Below are 19,619 nucleotides of genomic sequence, written 5' to 3' on the forward strand. Positions count from 1 at the left end.
ATCACATATAAGAAATGATATTATCATGTTCCAAAAGAATAATGTTTTATATCTTAAGTCTTAAAAACTAGAAAATAGAATAGAGTTTGAATATATTCAATTTCTAAGTGAGCAAAATTAATTATATCCGTTGAGAGTCGAGACGTTTGAGCTACCTTACACGATTGAATGGAAACTTTTTTTTTTTTATGAAACTATACATATCAATAAAAATTTATTTATAATTGAATAATTTTTAATATACATAAAAAATAAATTAAATTAATAATCAACATATCATTATATAATTAAACAAAATTCATATATAGTGAGACTTCAATATGAAATATTTAGGTTTCAAAACTTCTCCATTATCATTAAAACAATATCTCATTGTTTTTCAATCTGTACATAGGATTACAGATGCAATTAAGTTCATTTGTTGACAATTAATAATAATAATCATAATATGGGTTAATTTGTTACAAATTAATGAGTTCATTAATTGTTTCTACAAGATTAAAACATATTAAATAAAAAATTAATTAATGCACATATGACAGGGAGAAGTAAGTGTCGGCATGAGTCAAGATCAACTATGGAGGCAGAGGAAAATGGGTGAATGAGAAGGCTGTAGATTGTTCCGAGGTCCCCTCTTTCTCTTTGATTAAACTTCAAAATAAGTGCCAAAATGCTATTGCTCTCCTGCCTGGTTGGCAATTGGATGTGTTTCCCCCGTCAGTTTATGAAACAAAAAGTAAAGAAAGAGGATACAGCCACATACAGAGTCCCTGTTGCTTCGAACACACAGAGAGAAACAAACAAACAAACAAACAAACGACGAGAACAATATTCTAGAGATGACAATGAAAGTTGAAATGGTTTTTGAATAATCTGTATCCGTGGTGGAGGTAGTGGGAAGAGTGATGGAGATTGCAGCCCAATTGCTTTTTTTTTAAGATTATCGAGGTAATATTTAAAAGGTAATTCATGAATGTGATTTTTTTTTTTTTACTATGGTCCTGTAACACATTTTTGACCTAAACATTTGTTTCTAGCTTACGTTGATTTTTTATGAAAATTTAAAAAATAGATAAATTATTTAATTCTTTATATTAAAATAAAATAAATTATATTTAATAACATAAAAAATAATAATTACAAATTATATATTTAAGATAATTTTAATAAAAAATTATTAATTAAATTTAAATCTAAAATCACTCACATTCAACAAAATAATCTTATCAATCAAGTCAAATTTATTGATGCTCACGTTGATTTTTTATTTTAAAAAATAATTGGATTGTGTGTCACCAGGAGGGCTCGACTTTTCTAAAATTTTTTGGTTATAAGTAGTTATTATATTAATATTCGATTTTGAACATGAATTATGCGGAAGTTTATTTAAATATTTTGACGAGGGTCATATGGAACCCATATCCATGCATAGTTGAGATTGTATAATTGAAATTAACCATCATAAATAAGCATAATATGTAAGGTTGCTAATTGTTACTTGGATTATGGTAACCAATTTAGACTCTGATTTTTTTTTTTTTGGGGGTTAAAATTTTGAGTTTAAATAAGAATAGCGAGACCAATGATGTTAAACGGCGTTCCTTAATTTGTCGTTTTGTCTAGTTAATTTTTGATGGATGTAAATTCGTTGTGTGCATTTATCTTAAGGGATGTTCAAAAGGCTTTTTTTATTTTATCCCCAAAGATGAAAAAAAAATTATTTTGATATATTTTATTGTGTTTTTAGATTTTTTTTTTTATAAAAAAGGTTATAATATGGTAATAAGAAAAATATATGTACGATTCAAATGAATTAAGTTATTCAATTTCTTTCTTTTTAAATATTCAACATTATGATTTTTTTTAATAGATAAATATAAGGCAAATTCATAATAAATTTAAACTTAAACTATAAATGAAAAATAATATTATTAATAAACTCAAAAAATTATGAATTATAAAAAATTTAACTCAATTAATTTATATAATTTATTGTTAAAATGTAGTATTTAATAAGTTTGAATTATTAAAAATATAGATTATAACAAATTAAATTTATCAACACCAAAAATTCAGATAAAGAAAGCCCGACAACACTGTCTTGGGAAAAAAGCCCAAAAACTCTGAAACAACCGTCCATCACTTTAAATCTAAATATTTCTGCAAGGCCCAAATGAAAGCCGACATCCTATTAAACACCCTGGATTTTCTATCGCTCTCTTCTTTCTCTGCTGTGGACTCTTCGGCGGATCATCGATAGCAGCTTTGCTAACCCTCTGTGGTCAGCCTTACATCTCTCGCCCTCCTTTGTTGATTCATATTCCTCGGCTTATTGTTTCTGCTAATAATTTCTCGTCCAAGGTTGTGGTTTTCAAGTTTTTTTTTTTTCTTAAATTAGGGTTTTTTTGGGGTTCCTTTTCTCTCTCTTTTTTTTCTAAAAGAAAACTTTTTGACATGATGGTTTTTTTTAGAACAAAATAAGTGATTTCTCTTTTTATATGATATGATTCTATTATGATTGCGGTTGTATTGTGGTTAATTACTTTTCTATAACGATTTTTAGGAAGCAAAAGAGAATGGCATAAATTTGAGTAATGAAGTTTAAGCTCTGTTTGGTTTCTGTCTTTGATTTTGTGATGTTGGGGTTTTTGAATTTATCTTTATAATAGTCTTTGCTATGGTCTGATTATGTATGAGGACATTTTGTCTGCTTACTTTTTCAGTTTCTGGAACAACTAGGAACGAGTTGGGTCAGTCATGGCCAAGCACCATCCCGATTTGATCATGTGCCGGAAGCAGCCAGGTATTGCTATAGGACGACTATGTGAGAAGTGTGATGGCAAGTGTGTTATCTGTGATTCCTATGTTCGTCCTTGCACGCTGGTGCGGGTTTGTGACGAATGCAACTACGGTTCTTTTCAGGGTAGGTGTGTTATCTGTGGAGGAGTGGGAATATCTGATGCATATTACTGTAAGGAGTGTACCCAGCAAGAGAAAGATCGGGATGGTTGTCCCAAAATTGTTAATCTTGGGAGTGCTAAAACTGACTTGTTTTATGAGCGTAAAAAATATGGTTTTAAGAAAAGATGATTGCTGGGTCGTATTATCTTTAGTGATTTGGTTTTACTGGAGTTTACGTAGCTTGAATGACAGATTTTAAAATGTTGGAATTTTAGCTAGACTTCAGGTCTTGAGTTTGTTGTCTGTTAAAGATGTTTTCTTCGAGAACTATAATTTAATTGTTCCAGGGGCCTGATTTATGTTATATCTGTTATGGAAATAGCTATTCGTATTGCTTATGGAGCTCTATTTACTGATTTGCTCTCTTATCTGATTCTTATAATCCTGCATCTAGATTTGACCTTAAACCTTTTAACTTGATAGCCTTAAGTTATAAGTGTTGGGATTTTTTGTTAGGGACATATCATTATATGTCTACTTTTAAGATCCGTTGTCATCGTTCTAAAAATTTATGTGATTTCTAGGGTTCTTTCTGTTCTTCAACCTGTCTAGGGCTTCATAGTTAGTGACTCAAATGCTGAAGTTTGTCTTTTGGACAGAATACAGGGGAATTCATGTGATTATGAATGGTAACTTTGCATTTTGCAAACCGTTACGCTTCTTAATTATAGTAACTTTCCAAGTGCTAAAGCTAGTCTTTTGAACATAATACAAGGAAATTTTGATTTATTAATGGTTAAGTTAATGATGGTTAGTGTGTACTTTGTTGCGAAATCCCACAATACTTGATTGGTGCCCGTCCCCTAGTTTTGTTTTCAGTCATCCTATCTCATCCATCCTCCTTTTTATCTTTCTTATAAATGCTTTAGTGAGTCGGTACCTTTTTGGACAATCTGGTTTCTATTCCCCGTTTATTTTGTGATTATGCTCAGTGAGTGGAGCAAAAGTTGAGAGAAATTGACAACATAATTTGGTTCAAAGAGATAAGTAGTGTGGGCGATGATATGTTAACAAAAGTTATTGGTTACATTCAAGTGGTGGTTGGATGTAGTGATGCTAGATTAAGTTTTACAAACTGACTAAATCACTAAGAACACAAATTCAACTACAATTACTATAATCGTTGATGGAACGCAGTTGGAAGTGTGTTGTTGACCTCTACAATTATATCAATGAAGTAGTCAAATTTTCCTGCGAGAATAGAGGTACTTCAATCGCCATTCAGGATAAGAAATTCTGGTACGAAAAGGAAACCTTACCACATTGTGGAGTGAAATCCAAATTCAACATGATAAAGTTGAATTTGAAAATAATATAATGTGCTGCATTTCAAAAGCAAATCTGAAATGCCTATCATCAACCTTAGAGTCAATTCAAAGAAAGTAAACAGGAAAGAAAAAATGACTGATTATTCAGCCTGGTATTACAAAATGAGATAATTAAGGCAACAAATGATGCTTAAATAACCTACTTGTCAAGCTTGAAACCTTCAAGGCCAACTATAAATCCCAGTGTCTCTATATCTTTCTGTCCTTGTGCACGAAATTCTTTGTAAGTAAAAGGCTTATACTTTGAGCTTTTGATAACAGAATCGAAGTCTGGGAACACGAAGTAGTTTATTGAGATTCGATCCTCTTGCTTGCACACCCTCACTCTGTGCTTCACACTTTTGTATTCATCATTGCTTATAACCTGATGATTAAATCATCAAAAAATTAACTTAAATTGTTCAAAAGTGGCAACAGCATATTGATAATCTTAAGTAATGTCATTTAATAAAAAAATCAACATTTAATATTACATAAGAATCATTACGTACGTCGAGAGATTTGAAATTGTCAGAATTTTGGTGATTCAAACTAAGAGATGTTTAATTAAATTAATGTTAGAAAGTGAAATTAGAAAGTTCATGAGAGCTTGAATGGACCTGCATCATATCTCCAAGGTTGACGATGAAGGTGTTGGCAACGGGTTTAACGGGGAGCCATTTGTTTTCCTTGAAAACTTCTAGTCCCCCAATTTGATCTTGGCTTAGTATTGAAAGAACTGAGGAGTCCGTATGCACTCTTGCTCCCCAAGCTTGGTTACCTTTAGCAATTTGAGGGTATCGATGAACACGAACAAATCCTGTTGATTCTGCTAAATGAGATTTGGATTGGCTTGGATCTAGATTGAGGTTTTTCTCTATCACTTGGAAAATAGTACTAGCAAGTCTAGCGAGATGTCTTCCATATTCTTCCACTACTAGTCTAGTGAAACCACAAAGAAAATATCTTGCCAATTAAACTTTGATTAAAAAAAAAGATTTAAAAACAAAACAGGATCTAAAAGAATTAGCGGAAAGGATAAGAAGCAAATGAAGTTGTACCTGAAAGAGTCAAGCATGGAGTCTTGAGCTTGGAATTGTGAGAGCTGAGTGAGTGGGAAATTGATAACTTCTACCCAATTGAGACCCTGGGAAGTTGTCAGGGCTTTACCTGATGAGCTAAGGAATACAGTTCCCGAAACGTAAGACAAAGGACTGTTTAGAATCGCCTGTTTATATTCAAATGAAAGGGAGAAAAGCTTTCTGGCTTGGTCCTGGATTTGGCTTACAAGTGTTGAAGGAACCCCATGGTTAATCAAACGAAAGACACCCCAATTTTTACAGGCTTCATCTAGCTTTTCCAAGTTAAGGCATTGAAGGTCTATGACAGGGATAGGATCCAAATCTTCGGTATGTTCGATGGGTTCATCAAGGTCAATGTTCTGAGTTAGAGTATTATTACTATTTGAACTAAAGAGAGGGGGATATGAATCCATATTCATTGCAAACAGAAATGTTTTTGGTTCTTTACTAACACCTGGTATCTTGGCAGCTGTATAGAGTTAGGTTACCATAAAGCTACTTTATAGTATGGCATGGTCTTCACTCTACAGTAAGCAATAGTATGTTATTTGAAAAATAAAAAAGTTTAAACTCAAAATTCAACTCAATTATTTATGCTATACAACAATAAATTTAATATTTAAATCTCAACAACCTCTTCCATTATTCTCATTATGCAACTTTCTTTGTAAAATAAAGAAAAAGAATAGTAGAGTTTTTGAATTTTATCAATTTTAACAAGAGCATAAGAACTAAAGTGATGATAATAATAATAATAATAATAATAATAATAATAATAATAATAGTAGGGCAGAATCAACTTACATCTAAAAAAATTTTATATTTTTTTTATTTTTGTAACTATTGATTTTAATAAATCCAAGAGATACAAGAGATAAATCAAAAATATTTTTTTTATTTTTTGAATCTATTAAAATCAATTACTAAAAAAAAAAGAAAATGGAAAATTTTTTTAGTGTAAGTTGATTCTTCCCTTCTATATACCTAATCATGAAAAGAAAATCTTTTTAGAGTTCAGTTCTCCAAGCTGAAGATTGTTTCTTTCATATTTCAAATCAAAGTGTAAACACATGTCAGGTTGTTCTTCAAAACACAGATCTTCCAGTGACTCTAACAATGAATTTCCCAGCCGGTATAAGAACAAATTGCTCAAAGATTTTTGTTTAAATGACAAGCATATAATTGTCAGTTTTTAAGTTAAGGGGACAAAGATATATAAAGTGGGTTTTGTTTAACCATTCACAAAAGTAAACAAAAAATAAGAGACCAAATTCAGATGGGTTTTCCAAATCAAAATCTAGTTTTGCATCTCGGAACTGGTCAAATTCAATAACTCATAATTACCCCAAATTAAGTAAAGTTGTGACATGATGTCTGAAAAATAAAAAATAAAATGCAACCCCTTCGACGTTTGCTTAACAAGTATTAGGTGTAATTTATTCATTTAGGGGCCCCTCCCCTCAAAGGCAAGTACCATTGACAATGAAAAAAAGAGTTTCTTTTTTAGCATCCAAAGAAGAAAGGAGAGAGTTTCTTTTGTGGCACTATTTATTATAAGATTCATTTTAATCTATCACTATTACTATTCCATTCACTAGCAAAAATCGTTTGGACGTTTTTAGAAATGGAATCAAATGGAGTCCACCCTTAATATGATATATATCTTTTACATAAAGAATATTATAATTTATAATTTTAAAAAAAAATTATAAATGTTAAAATTTAAATACAAATCTATTAAGTATTCACTATATTATTAAAACTTGAGAGCAAACGATAAAGTGCAAAGCATATCATTTGTCTACTTCTTCATTTTCTCGAGGGTTCCACCGCCTGGCTCATAGATTTTTCCATTGAACCAAATGCCTGGCTGCTGATCTATTTAAATTTGTAGAGGATATGGAAAATCGAGGTAACATTTAAAAGGTATCATAAATGTGATTTTTTTTTTGACAGAGACGTATTATTGTCCTGCAACACATTTTTTGACCTAAACATTTGCTTCTAGCTTACGTTGTTGTAGATTTTTTAATTTTAAAAAACAATTGGTTTGATTTCTGTAATCGTTGATGGAACGCAATTGGAAGCATGTTGTTTTCCTCTACTATTATATCAATGAAGTTGTCAAATTTTCCTGAATAGAGGCAATTTCAATCGCCATCAAGGATAAGAAATTATGGTACTAAAAGGAAAATCATACCACATTGTGGACTAGTGAAATCCAAATTCAAGATGATAAAGTTGAATTTGAAAATAATACAATGTGACGCATTTGAAAAACAAATATGAAGTGCCTACCATCAACATTTGAGTCCATTCAAAGAAAATAAATGGGAAGAGACCATGATTTTTGTCAAAAGATAATGTTATATTGGATACTGGATTTGTATTCAGAATTGGGATAAGGTTGTTCACTTTGGGTGATCATAGTTTATGGGACCAATATAGGCAACAATGCATTTGTATTTCTTTTGGGTTTTAAGATGTTGCTTTCTCTATATCTTTCTCTTAATAGATCATATTTGTCTTTCACACAGACCAAAACTATGTGCTGCGAAGTGAAAGTGACAGGAGTAATTGGTCATGGCATTCGCGGAGACCAAATGCCAGCAGATGTATAAAGTTTAGCCCTAGTGGTTCCATTGCATTTCCCTAGTGCCACTAATCTGACAACATTTGCTAGTGGAGAGAAATGTTGATGTTTTGACCTACTTATAGAAACATAATGCCTCTCCAATTAGTAGCAAATAGCCAAATATAGCGTCTCCTCAATGACATTGCAAACTATTTAACTTGTTATCTCCAATCTAAAAGAAGAAACACTCCATAATCAAACATAATGATTTAATTCTTTTATAGGGTAACAAAAGAACAAAAAATTCAAGAAATTATTTGAAAATATATTCGGGTTTCTTTCTGTTTGTTTATCAAGATATACAAACAATTTTAAACAAAATATTAAAACTTGTTTAATAAATGAATAGAGTACAAACATAGGTAACCTCTACTCATTATAAGTCCACGATTTATCAAGGTAATTGTGAACTATTAGGCCAAAAGACTCCTATCCAATTACATCAACGAAAGTAAAATTAAATAATTAATTAATCACACAAGAGATAATAATTTAACGTGATTCGATTCAACTAATCTGTATCTATGGATGAGAAAAAAGATTCACTAGTTGTAAAAAATTACAAACATACATCAAAACATATCAATCACTCAATAATCAATACGCATAAACCCTCTCAATTTTTTCTAATCCTATAGAGTATTCTCAACCCAAACAAATACATACTCATGTGCACATTTTCAATACAACCAAACCCATACCCATATTTACTCATACATCATATCTATGTGGACTCTCTTGATCTTCTTTAATTCACTCATAAACAAACATACATATCAATAAAACGTAAAGCTCCAATACTCTTATAGGGTGTTTATCCCACAAAACCTTATAATTCTCTTACATCTTTTTTTCATACTTAATCCTATAGAGACTTCACTTATTTATAACTATACAAACTTGCCTATTAAGAATTTTTTTTCTCTTAGAATTTTTCTCTTGTAAGTCAAACTTGTCTATTAAGAATCTTCTTTCCTTTAGAATTCTTTTTTTGCAAATCTTTTTGTCCATCAAGTAATATTTGATCAATCCCAAAAAAAATTTTTATGGGATTTGAGTCATTATTCCTAACCATCTCCACATTGACTCAAATTTCATCAATCATCTGTCTTCATACTAGACATGCTTGACTCTACCTACAATGAAACTCTCACAATCATTTTTTTGTGTGCCTTTATGCTTTATACGAATCGATCCTCAAAACACAAACTCGAATTTCTTTCTTTAATCGAACTCCTCTAAGTTTGCATCTTCTCATGTCTTGAACCTGACTCTAATACCACTTATTAAAAATCATCATAACTTTGACATCATTTGTTAGGCCAAAAAGCCTTAATACAATCACGTTAGCGGAAGTAAAATCAAACAATCAATTAATCACACAAGAGACAACAATTTAACATGGTTCAATCCAACTGACTTACATCTACGGATGAGAAATAAGATCCACTAGTTGTAAAAAATTACAAATATACATCAAAACATATTAATCACTCAACAATCAATGTCTATAGACCTTTTCAATCTCGTTTAGTCGTATGAAATATTTTCAACTCAAATAAATACATATCAATGTGCACTCTTTCAACACAACTAAACATATACTCATATGCACTCATACATTATACCTATGTGGACTCTCTCAGTTTCTTTTAGTCCACTCACAAACAAACATGCATACACATAAGACGTAAAGCCCTAATACATTTATCGGGTGTCTATCCCACAAAACCCTATAACTCTCTTACATCTTTTTCTAATACCTAACCCTATAGAGACTTCACTTATTTATAACCATACAAATTTACCTATTAAAAATATTTTTACTTTTAGAATTCTTCTTCTGCAAGTCAAACTTGTCTATTAAAAAATTTTTTCATTAGAATTATTCTTTTGTAAATCTTCTTGTACATCAAGCAATATCTGACCAATCTCAAAAAAATTTTCTATGAAATTTGAATCATTATTCTTAACATGAACAAGATTGATAAAAAGCTCAATAAATGCTTGATAAGAACTTGTCTTATTATATCAAGTTGATTAATTTTAGCTTTAATATCTTTTTATACATCAAAATCATGATTTAATATTTATGTTAAACAAAAGTATATATACATAAAATAAAATAAAACTCATTTATAAATATTATAACAATGGTATTACAAATTATTTTCTTATATGTTCAAAAATTGGCACAAGATAAATATAAACAAATGAGCAAGAAAAGAAAACCACTCCTTAAGGCATAAGCCAAGAATCCTATATCGGGCAGCAATGCAGGGGAGCAAGTGGTAATCCCATTATAAATAGATCCCGTCAGCCAGGACATCTACTCATCAAAGAATCAGAAATGAACCCACATTTAGGGGATCCACGTTATTGTGAGTGGCTATTTTGGTCAACAAGATTTTTGAAGTCGGGCTTGAGCTCGTTTATGTTGGATAAATTTAGTTGAGCCTAGTATGAACATGATGATACTCTCTTCTTTAAGGTTATGGAGCTTAGGCGTTTCAGAAGAGAGCATGCGTGAAATAAAAAGTTGAAAGCAAGTCTCATGGCTATGAGTTTTGAGTTACAGTATATGGAGACTCTAGAGGCAGCTCGGCAAGGTCTGCTCTCTGACCTAGAAGGAATAATGGATGCATGGCAAGTTGACTTAGTGTTTAGAACATCAAAGGGAAGAGATTGCTGATTGCTCAGAAACCAGCCACTGGAAAACTTTGATTGCAATCGTCAGCTTGTTGTAGGGAAAGTGGAGCAATATCAAGTCAAGGTAACAAAGCTGTAGCACGTGTGATTATAACTTTATAATCCACTAAAATTACAGGTATATATAATTATCACTAAAGGTATTCGGTGCATTACACCGAGTTAACAGTCATTTTTCATTGGAAACTCGCCTACCATAAAAAAATTTTGAGAGTGTTTAAGAGAAATTTTCATTTAAATTTTTTATTTTTTATTTTTTAATCTTTGAAATATCATGAATTTTGTCAACGTCACTATGAAAATACAATGATAAACCAATTACTGACACATTATCATATTTCATCAAAAAGCTTTTATTATAAGCTTGGTACGATGAATCAAATCTGTATCATAATCCACAGCTTTATATAAAAAAATTGCCCAAAAAAGAAAACAACTAATATATGATGATATACATAAAGTCAAACTATCACAATAACATGGATTAATTATTAAAGTAAATGATAGCAAGCCTTTAAGTATAATATTCTATGTTATATCAACTTCTTTTAGGAACACTTTGTTTAGTGTTTAGCAAGCATCATAAACAATATTTCTCAGCTTTACTGACAAATGTATAATTATTACTTTCAAAACCGGGAATAAAAAGAAAATTTCGGCTTTGTTAATTGTTATGAATTTTGCTATAGAGTGCTCTGAAAAATCTGACGAAATTATTATTTAAATGAATGTATTCATTAACTAAGTATTGAAAAATTACCAATGATTATAGTAGTGAAGTCAAATGAATTCCAAAAACTAACACCTTAATCAGAGACGAAAACACAAAATTGATAAAAGAGGGATCAAACAATAATTTCAAAGAAAAAGAGAGATCAAAATAATAATTAAGTGAGAATAATCATTGTATAACAAGGACTATAAAAAATTTATGGGAGCCTGTAGCCTCTGCTAGCCCCCTCTAGCTCTGCCCCTGACCTTAATCAATACATTTAGAATGCCAGCTCCTAAAATATTATACTTTTTTTTCCTTTAAATATCATCTTAACCAATGCCATGTTTAACATTGTTATTATGAATGAATTAAAAGTTATTGATTATCCGCACTCTACTGGCTGTTATGGTATCAAATCATTGCTTTATTGGCTTGAATTTGGGGCATATATAAGTTTTAAGTTTGAGGGTGGAAAGAAAATTATTATTAGCTTGACATTCATGTATAGATTTAAACAGTTACACCCATTGTTATTTGATGATTAATTTGTGACTAAAGTCTTAAAGATTTATTTTCATCTCAAACTTCACAGTTATTACTAGTACTTGGCATTGCTTTCAAGCCTGAATTTTGAAAAAGACTTTTACATTTAATGTATTGTTTGCTAAACTCAAGAAAAAGGCAATACATTAATAAAATTTTTCTTTACTTAAGTATAATCACTTACATTAGGCACTTTGAAAAATACAACATTACAACAGATGGAAAAAAGCTGTAAAGAGTTATGCTATCAAGTGTCATCCCACCATACCAACACTGCTGAAAAAGCATTAGACATTGTTTCAAAACTATTAAAACCTATGTTGCTCTAATTTTCAATTTTTTTAATTAAATATTCATATTCAACATGTATTTAAATAAATATAGGATATAAAAATTTGACTCTCCAATTGAATAAAAAAATAAAATTAATATATATACATGTATTCGTCTTAAACATATATTTATGTCCGATATTCATTTAAATTCTTAGTAATATAAATTACAATTGAACTAAATTTATCTACATTATTTTACACATCATGTCACGGCGTAGAGTATAAATGAAAATTGATTATGATTTTAGAATAGAAAATGCATTTTTTAAAATTTTATTTATTTCATTTGTTTCCTTTTCGAGTAAAGGAAGCGATCGACAGCAACCTCGTTGACTAAATTGAGATCAATGAACGGCTAAGATCCAATCCAAGTAACAGCTATTTCATGGGTTAGAGGTGGCACCCACGATGAACATAACGTCAACTCTCAATCCCCCCAGTCACCATTCGCCACATATCATGCAAGAAAGCATTGAAACTTTTAATCTATAAATAGGGCTTCCTAGTTTAATTCAAAGAAGGAAAATAGAAAACATTCAAAGGCCATAGGAAGAAAAAGACAGAATATGGGTTTTAGATTGAAGCTTTGCTTCTTCATTTTGTTTACGTTGGCCATATTTTCCTCAGCCCGTAACACCATTTCACTTTCAGGTACGTTTCAAGGCATATTAAGTTGAATTTGTGCTACCTCAAGGCATGATTTTATGTTTTTTTTACGATCACATTCAACTTCATAATTTTTAATTAACAATATCTTGACTTGGTAAAGATGTATTTAATGAAACAATTAATATTGTTGCGTGGTTTATGTTGTAGGGGTCGAGATTGTGTTGGCCATGGAGGGAAGGTCTCTAACGGCAAGCATCGAGGATTACGATGAACCGACAGCGAATTGTGGGCATGATCCTCCTTCTAGAGCTAGAGGTAGGGGCGGCAATGGTTGTGGCCACAGAAGTCGAGGGGCTTAATGATACTTATTTTTTCTAGAAGAAATATTTAATGGCTGATTAAAATCTAAACATGTGCCTAATTAGTTTTACCTTGCTACTAATTATGTGCATAATTAATTTTTGTTTAATAAATTTTATAATACGAATAGAAAGATATAAATTGACTACTGGGCGGAGAAATATGTTTATGCTAGTTACATAGTTTTCATGTGTGTGTGTGTGTGTGTGTGTATATATATATATAATATGATATTGAAATGCGTGTAAAAATGTTATCAAGTGAAAATAAATTATTCAACTTCTTATTTAGTAGGCAAAAGTTAAGTCAGTTGGTAAATACTATGGACTACAATTCTTGTTTTAAATTATATTAGTGAAGCAACATATTACATTCGTACAAAATGCTACTTCTACCAAAGAAGTTTTTAAGATTTGAACAAATCGCGATGAAATAAATTAAGCTAGGTGTACAAGAAGAGCACATATCACCTACAATCAATGTATTACAATTCATTAGTCAAAATATAAAATTATGTTAAATCCATCAAAATTTTATATAAAACCTACATTTATAAATGATGGGCATCTACACGATTTTTATTATAATTGGACAATTATAAGATTGTAATAAGAAAAATTATAAGTTAAATGAACCCAAGTGCAAGTTACCAAAGCAAAAAATTAAAAAATAGTATGTCGAAAATTGGAAGATGAAGTACTGAGATTCTCAGTTTGAGACCATTTGTTAGAATAAAGTGGCTTCCATAAGTGAAGGATGGTTCAGATACACAAAGGATGTAAAAACTGCTCCCATGTCTTTTGATGTTTTCATTACAGCAATCTAATAAGTACTAATAATCAAAATGGACCTCAAGCCTCGGACTATTATGCTCAAATTACTGTGAATCGAACAGTTAATGTCCAAACATTGACCTAAGACCACACTGCTCCAAGGTCGTCAGTTACTCTTGTATTAGCCAATGTTTTGCCCACGAGATCTTTTAACTCGATCTCCCCTGGAAACCTTCCCTCCTTCAGCTTAGAGTATACCTATAATTTGAAAATGTGAAAAAGTTAAGCAACTCATAGGGCATTCAAACAAAAAATTCAGAGATGCACACAACTTGTTCTACCATCAGAATTCAATCTCAGGTTTTCTAAGCAAAAACAACTTCATCAATCAACAAGCAATAACAAATTGAGTTTGGGGTGTTCTCGAATGCTCAGGACATGAAGCACGGAGTCTGAGAGACAAACATGGAAGTAAAATTGTGGAATGTTTCTTAATCTTGAAGATTGTAGACATTTTAGCTCATAAGAAAGGTATTGATTGTAACCCTCGTGCCTGGCCTTGTTCAAGGCTGAAACCATCTATTTGTAGATTGTGGCAATGGAAATTGGAAACCTTTATGTGTATATTTTAAGTTAGCACACCAAAAGAAATGCTATTCTCAGCATATCATCAAGAATTTTCACTCATCCCACCATATCAAAATCATTGGCTAGCAGAAAGAATTCAATTGAAAGCATCTAAAATCAGACATCTAATAACAGAAAGGTCACTAACCAATTCACCATTGCAATAAACCTCAAAAGCACCAGAGCTCTGCAGAAAAGACTGCATCACGTTCCCAAGAAGCCAAGCACTTGCAATGGACCCAAACCTATTAGCACGCAACGAATAATACCATGGCGGTGGTGTCATGATCCCAATCATAGGAAAAATCTGTTCACCTGCCATTATAATTCCTATAACACCAAATTGAAAAACTGGAACCACTTTGGAAAGCAACCGTTTTGGCAATGGAGGTGGATAGTTTTCAAGGATTACATCAATTCCAGGAAACTCGGTTTCTAACATCTTCTTCATTGTCACAGCAGTTCCCCTGCATAATTTTCATCAATTACTTTGTAATTCTTCAAAAACAATACCTAATTTTAAAAGTATTAGAAGCAAAAATTAAATGGAACCTGTAAGAGCATGAAGCGCAAAAGTTGATATTCACCGTGCTACCATAGCCGATTCCTCCAAAAGCGTTGGGTTTCTACAAAGGAAATAGAAAGGGGAAAAGAAGATTAGATAAATTGAAGAAGAAATTCACTTAAAATAATTGATCAATAATTAAAATTACCTGTAAAGGAAAATCTAGGGTTTCAGAGTTGATCGAAGGTTTGGGAGGGTGGGGATGATGATGATGGTGGTGGTGGTGGTGGGAAGGTGGTTTGGGCGGCGGAGGAGTGAAGAGGCTGATGAGATCGGTGGCGAAGAGGAAGAGAGGTAAGCCTAGGAGAAGGAGCTGGGCTCGATCCATGGCGTTGATGCGAAAGCCAATGAAAGATGGGAACTTGGGGAATCTCTCTGTCGAGGGTGAAGAAAAGATTAAAAGGAGTTTGTGGAGGTTAATTAATAATAACTAACGAATGGTTTGGGTGCCAGGATAAGTCTATGCGGACGAGAGATGGAGCAAACCCGAAAGTCTGATATTATTCGGACTTTGAACTGTTTAAGCTTTACCATAGAGTTTGGTAGTGACCCATTCGGGTTCGGATCTAACTAGAGTTCGAACCCTGTTATTTATTGGAATGAATCTATACTACCATATATAAAAAGAGTCTTGTAAACATTTTACACATGATAGTTTTATTTTTTTAATGAGTTTTGGGATATGAAAGAATATTAAGAAGCTTTTTATACATGATAATTTTTATTTTTTTTTTAGTTTAGTGGATTTTGAAATATAAGAGAACTAGCTTTTTAAATCCGTATAATGTACAGAATTTTTAATTAAATTTTTCATAATTTTAAATTTATTTTAAATTATTTATTTAATATATAATCATATATTTATAAATGTTAAATTATAATTAAATAATAAATTATACATAATATATTATAAAATGATATTGTTCACCTAAAAGAAGTATAAAATTTTGTAAATTTTCAAAAATTATAAAAATCTTTTTTTCATTAAAAAATTTTTCTTCAATTTATTTGTTAAATACTAAAAATTTTGCTACCGCTTTTTTTTATTTGATAAAAAATCAATAATTAATATTTAAATAATTAAAATTAATAATTATTTTTATCATAATATTAATTAAGTGATGTATATATATATATATTTGATTGAACAACAAATCACAATTATTAATTTTGTTATAATTATTTGCTTTTTATTAGTTCTTATTTTTTATATACTTCAAGTAATAACTACATAAATATATTGGGCTAACAATTATTTTTATATATGTCAATAAAATATAGTTATTTTGTAGATAAAAGGGAAACAATAATTCTTTATGTTATGTTTGAAATTTTTTTAAATATTTTTTTATTTTTTATCATTGTTAACATAATTGATAGTATTTTTTATGAGTTAGATATGGTAATGATCATCATTCTTCTTATATCATCCTTTATAGACAAATAAATTCAATAATAAAAAGTATAGTAAAAGTAGATAGAGAATATAAATTTACATATTAATTTGACATGATTAAATATATATAATAATAAAAGCAAATATGTTAATAAACTAATAAAGAATAAAAACATTTAAGAAATGAATAAAACAAAAATATATATAATACAAAAAGTTAATTATAATTAATATAAACAAAATTAAAAAAAGTTATGGATTAAAGAAAAATAAATAAATTAACCAAATATATAATATAAAAGTATTTGAATTAGAACATAAATAAAACATTAGATTTGTTTTCATAGTCAAAAGCATATTTTTATCTAATTTTTTTATCAAAATTAAAATGTATCATATTTTCATATAAAGATATAAGTTTTTATTATTTTAAAAATACATGCTCTTTAGTTAATAATTCATTAACTTATCTTAAAGTATTAAATTTATATAATTTATTAAATAATTTTTAATTTTTGATAGATTTTGATTTGAATTTAAATAATTATCTAAAAATATTAATTTTAAATAATTTATTAAATATAGTTATTAGACAAAAATTTTTTTTATTAAATATATATATTTGAAACTACTATTAAATTTAAAAAAGAAAAGATAAATTATCATTTAATATATTTGAATTCAAATCTTATACAAAAATTTTAATCTTAGATAAATATTAATTTCAATTTAAATAATTATTCAAAATATTTAATTTAAATAATTTATTAAAAAAATTTATTTCATAAATGAAATAATATAAATATTATTTTACATGTCATTAAAAGAGATTATCCACCTAGATATTCACATAAGTAATTTTGATCATGTAATTTTGTATGTTGTAATATAATATATATATATATATATATATATATTAGATGTGAATTATTTTATAAGTTGAATTTTTAAAAAATTTGTTATTATATAAATTTTTTACACATAATAACTGTCAATTTTTTTGATACATAAAATAAAATTATAATATTAATTTTTAATTTCATTAAATTATAATATTTCTTTTATACATGTAATTTATAATTATTTATTTGATATATAAATACAAATATAATATATTTAAATAACTTTAATTTTATCTTTATAATACACTTTAAAATAATTATTTACTCAACCAATCCCGAACGAAGCGGGATTACGGCACTGGTTATTAATTAAAACCAACAAAACGATCAAAAGACTTTACCAGAATCAAACGGTGGGGTCGAAAGTCAGCGCCTCCAAACTCAAACCTTGAATCATGGGCTTCAAATAAAAATCCTTCGGAAAAACGCTGTACTGGAAAGGAAAAAAAAAAAAAAAGCAGTTTCAGCCGTATACGGTGGCCGCAGTGGCGGAGTCCATCCACCGTTCAGTCGAAGAACTCACTTCCTCTTCCTCCATGGACTCCTTTGACAACCTCGGCCGGTTCACTGCTTTCGCTTCCCGAATATTGGTTTGGCAGTTGCTATTGAACAATGGGTTAATAGGAATGTTGAGATGCAGGTGAAGGGCACGGTGGAGCAGCTTAGTAAGGAGAGTATGGAGGTGGAGGGTGTTGGATGCTGGGGTTGTGGTGATAATTGTTAAGTTGTTAAGTAATTGTTCAAAGAGAACTGGAACTGTTTTGAGAGGTAAAGCTCTGATGGCTTTGCTTAGCATGGCTAAGGATGAAGAAAGTAAGGTTAGTACTTCATTCATACTCTTACATCGTTTTTAGTATAAACTAGAATGTGAGAAAAAAAAAAAAAGGTAGGAATTTGATTGGATTAAGGTTTCCTTATTTACATTTAAGATTGGGTGCTGAATTACTTGTAAGCTTGTTTGACTTATGTCTTTTGCAAAGCATAAGACTTTGTTTCTCATATGAACAAAGATGTTGCGTGTACGTAATTTGGAACATGAGTAGTTGAGGAAATATTTAAGTAGAACGTGCCTTCTTGATTGGAATTTCCAAATGTTTGCCTTTATCTCGTTTTGGAATTTCCAAGCTAAATTTTTGTTCTCAATTCTCTCAAAACAAAAAAGAAAGTTGAAATTTTACTTGCATTTTTGTTATAGATATTTTATGCTTGGTGTTCTTCCATTGGAGATACCCAGCTGCTTTTTAAGAGTCATTACTGTCCATTTAACAAAGCTTGAATCCAGGATTGTTTTTACCTCATCTTCTAAGAGCCATGCAATTTCCAAGGCTTCTGTAATTCTTTGGTGTTCATGTGTGGGAGGGCTTCTCCAGAACCTTCCACTTGTCCCATACACAATGCTCCATGTGAAAGCAATAGTCAACTGTGCTTAATAAAGTCTAATTGTATCATACCTTTGGTTGACCTTCTTCACGAGGAAGATACCAATGTTCAAATTGCTGCATTGAAGCATTTCCAACTCGTGGTAGATACTTCTAATGGTCACAAAAGAGCTGTGGATGAGCTCAAAAAGCAGGATGTCATTGCGGCTCTTTACGGAAATTCGTCCTGGTTTGCTTCAAGAGAGGGCATTGAGAGTGGATAGCCCTGCCCATAGGTACTCACTCAATCATTCACTGGCTGGGGCTTTAGTAGAAACCTTTAAGCATGGAAATGCTAATGTAAAGAGACATGCTGAGGATGCTCTTACCAACCTAAAGCAGCAATCAGGAATAAGTGGAAACGCCTCTAGTCAATGTCGGCCATGGAGGTTGGTGGCAATAGAAAATGCTAATTGTTTCTAGTCTTTGTGTCAATATTGTATACTGTTCTGATGCTTCAATTTTGTACAGCACTCACAATCACCAAATTTTGTATCCATTACCGTGCAAATTCATCATAAATGTTGTGTATTCATCAGGCAAGACATTGATTCATGAATTCCTTTCATCTTTTTCTGGCTAGGCAGTATGATTAAATACATTTTACTCTTGTTTTCCAATTTAGTTCTGCGGAAAGGTTCTTTTGTGATGTCTTTTGTCGACAACATGCTCTCACAATCTT

The 19,619-nt window shown here is 30.4% G+C and overlaps 4 protein-coding genes across 5 annotated transcripts; 2 read left to right on the plus strand and 2 right to left on the minus strand.

The window, feature by feature from the left end:
* The first annotated feature begins 2,156 nt into the window (after positions 1–2,156).
* Positions 2,157–3,297, plus strand: LOC111286008 (PHD finger-like domain-containing protein 5A). 2 transcript variants are annotated; one of them, XM_022875763.2, is made up of 2 exons: positions 2,157–2,281; positions 2,724–3,297. In XM_022875763.2, the coding sequence occupies exon 2, from the start codon at positions 2,758–2,760 to the stop codon at positions 3,088–3,090; it is 333 nt and encodes a 110-aa protein (XP_022731498.1). In that variant the 5' UTR covers positions 2,157–2,281; positions 2,724–2,757; the 3' UTR covers positions 3,091–3,297. The 2 variants fall into 2 exon arrangements, with proteins under 2 accessions (XP_022731498.1, XP_022731499.1); XM_022875764.2 differs by having other exon boundaries at positions 2,183–2,361.
* LOC111286006 (gibberellin 2-beta-dioxygenase 8-like) lies at positions 3,292–5,877 on the minus strand. The gene is made up of 3 exons (XM_022875761.2): positions 5,330–5,877; positions 4,889–5,210; positions 3,292–4,653 (listed from the first exon to the last, which is right to left on the minus strand). Exons 1-3 carry the CDS (start codon positions 5,767–5,769, stop codon positions 4,429–4,431), a joined length of 987 nt encoding a protein of 328 aa, XP_022731496.2. The 5' UTR covers positions 5,770–5,877; the 3' UTR covers positions 3,292–4,428.
* A 6,633-nt stretch (positions 5,878–12,510) lies between these two features.
* On the plus strand, positions 12,511–14,030 carry LOC111286521 (protein PSY3-like). Its single transcript, XM_022876537.2, has 2 exons — positions 12,511–12,938; positions 13,104–14,030. Exons 1-2 carry the CDS (start codon positions 12,854–12,856, stop codon positions 13,253–13,255), a joined length of 237 nt encoding a protein of 78 aa, XP_022732272.1. The 5' UTR covers positions 12,511–12,853; the 3' UTR covers positions 13,256–14,030.
* LOC111285003 (selT-like protein) lies at positions 13,979–15,627 on the minus strand. The gene is made up of 4 exons (XM_022874209.2): positions 15,370–15,627; positions 15,209–15,282; positions 14,805–15,123; positions 13,979–14,287 (listed from the first exon to the last, which is right to left on the minus strand). The coding sequence occupies exons 1-4, from the start codon at positions 15,547–15,549 to the stop codon at positions 14,171–14,173; spliced, it is 690 nt and encodes a 229-aa protein (XP_022729944.1). The 5' UTR covers positions 15,550–15,627; the 3' UTR covers positions 13,979–14,170.
* Between the last annotated feature and the right edge of the window lie 3,992 nt (positions 15,628–19,619).

The sequence above is a fragment of the Durio zibethinus genome, chromosome 6 (genome assembly GCF_047325235.1).
Source record: "Durio zibethinus cultivar Kanyao isolate XHJ-2024 chromosome 6, ASM4732523v1, whole genome shotgun sequence".
Taxonomy (NCBI): domain Eukaryota; kingdom Viridiplantae; phylum Streptophyta; class Magnoliopsida; order Malvales; family Malvaceae; genus Durio; species Durio zibethinus.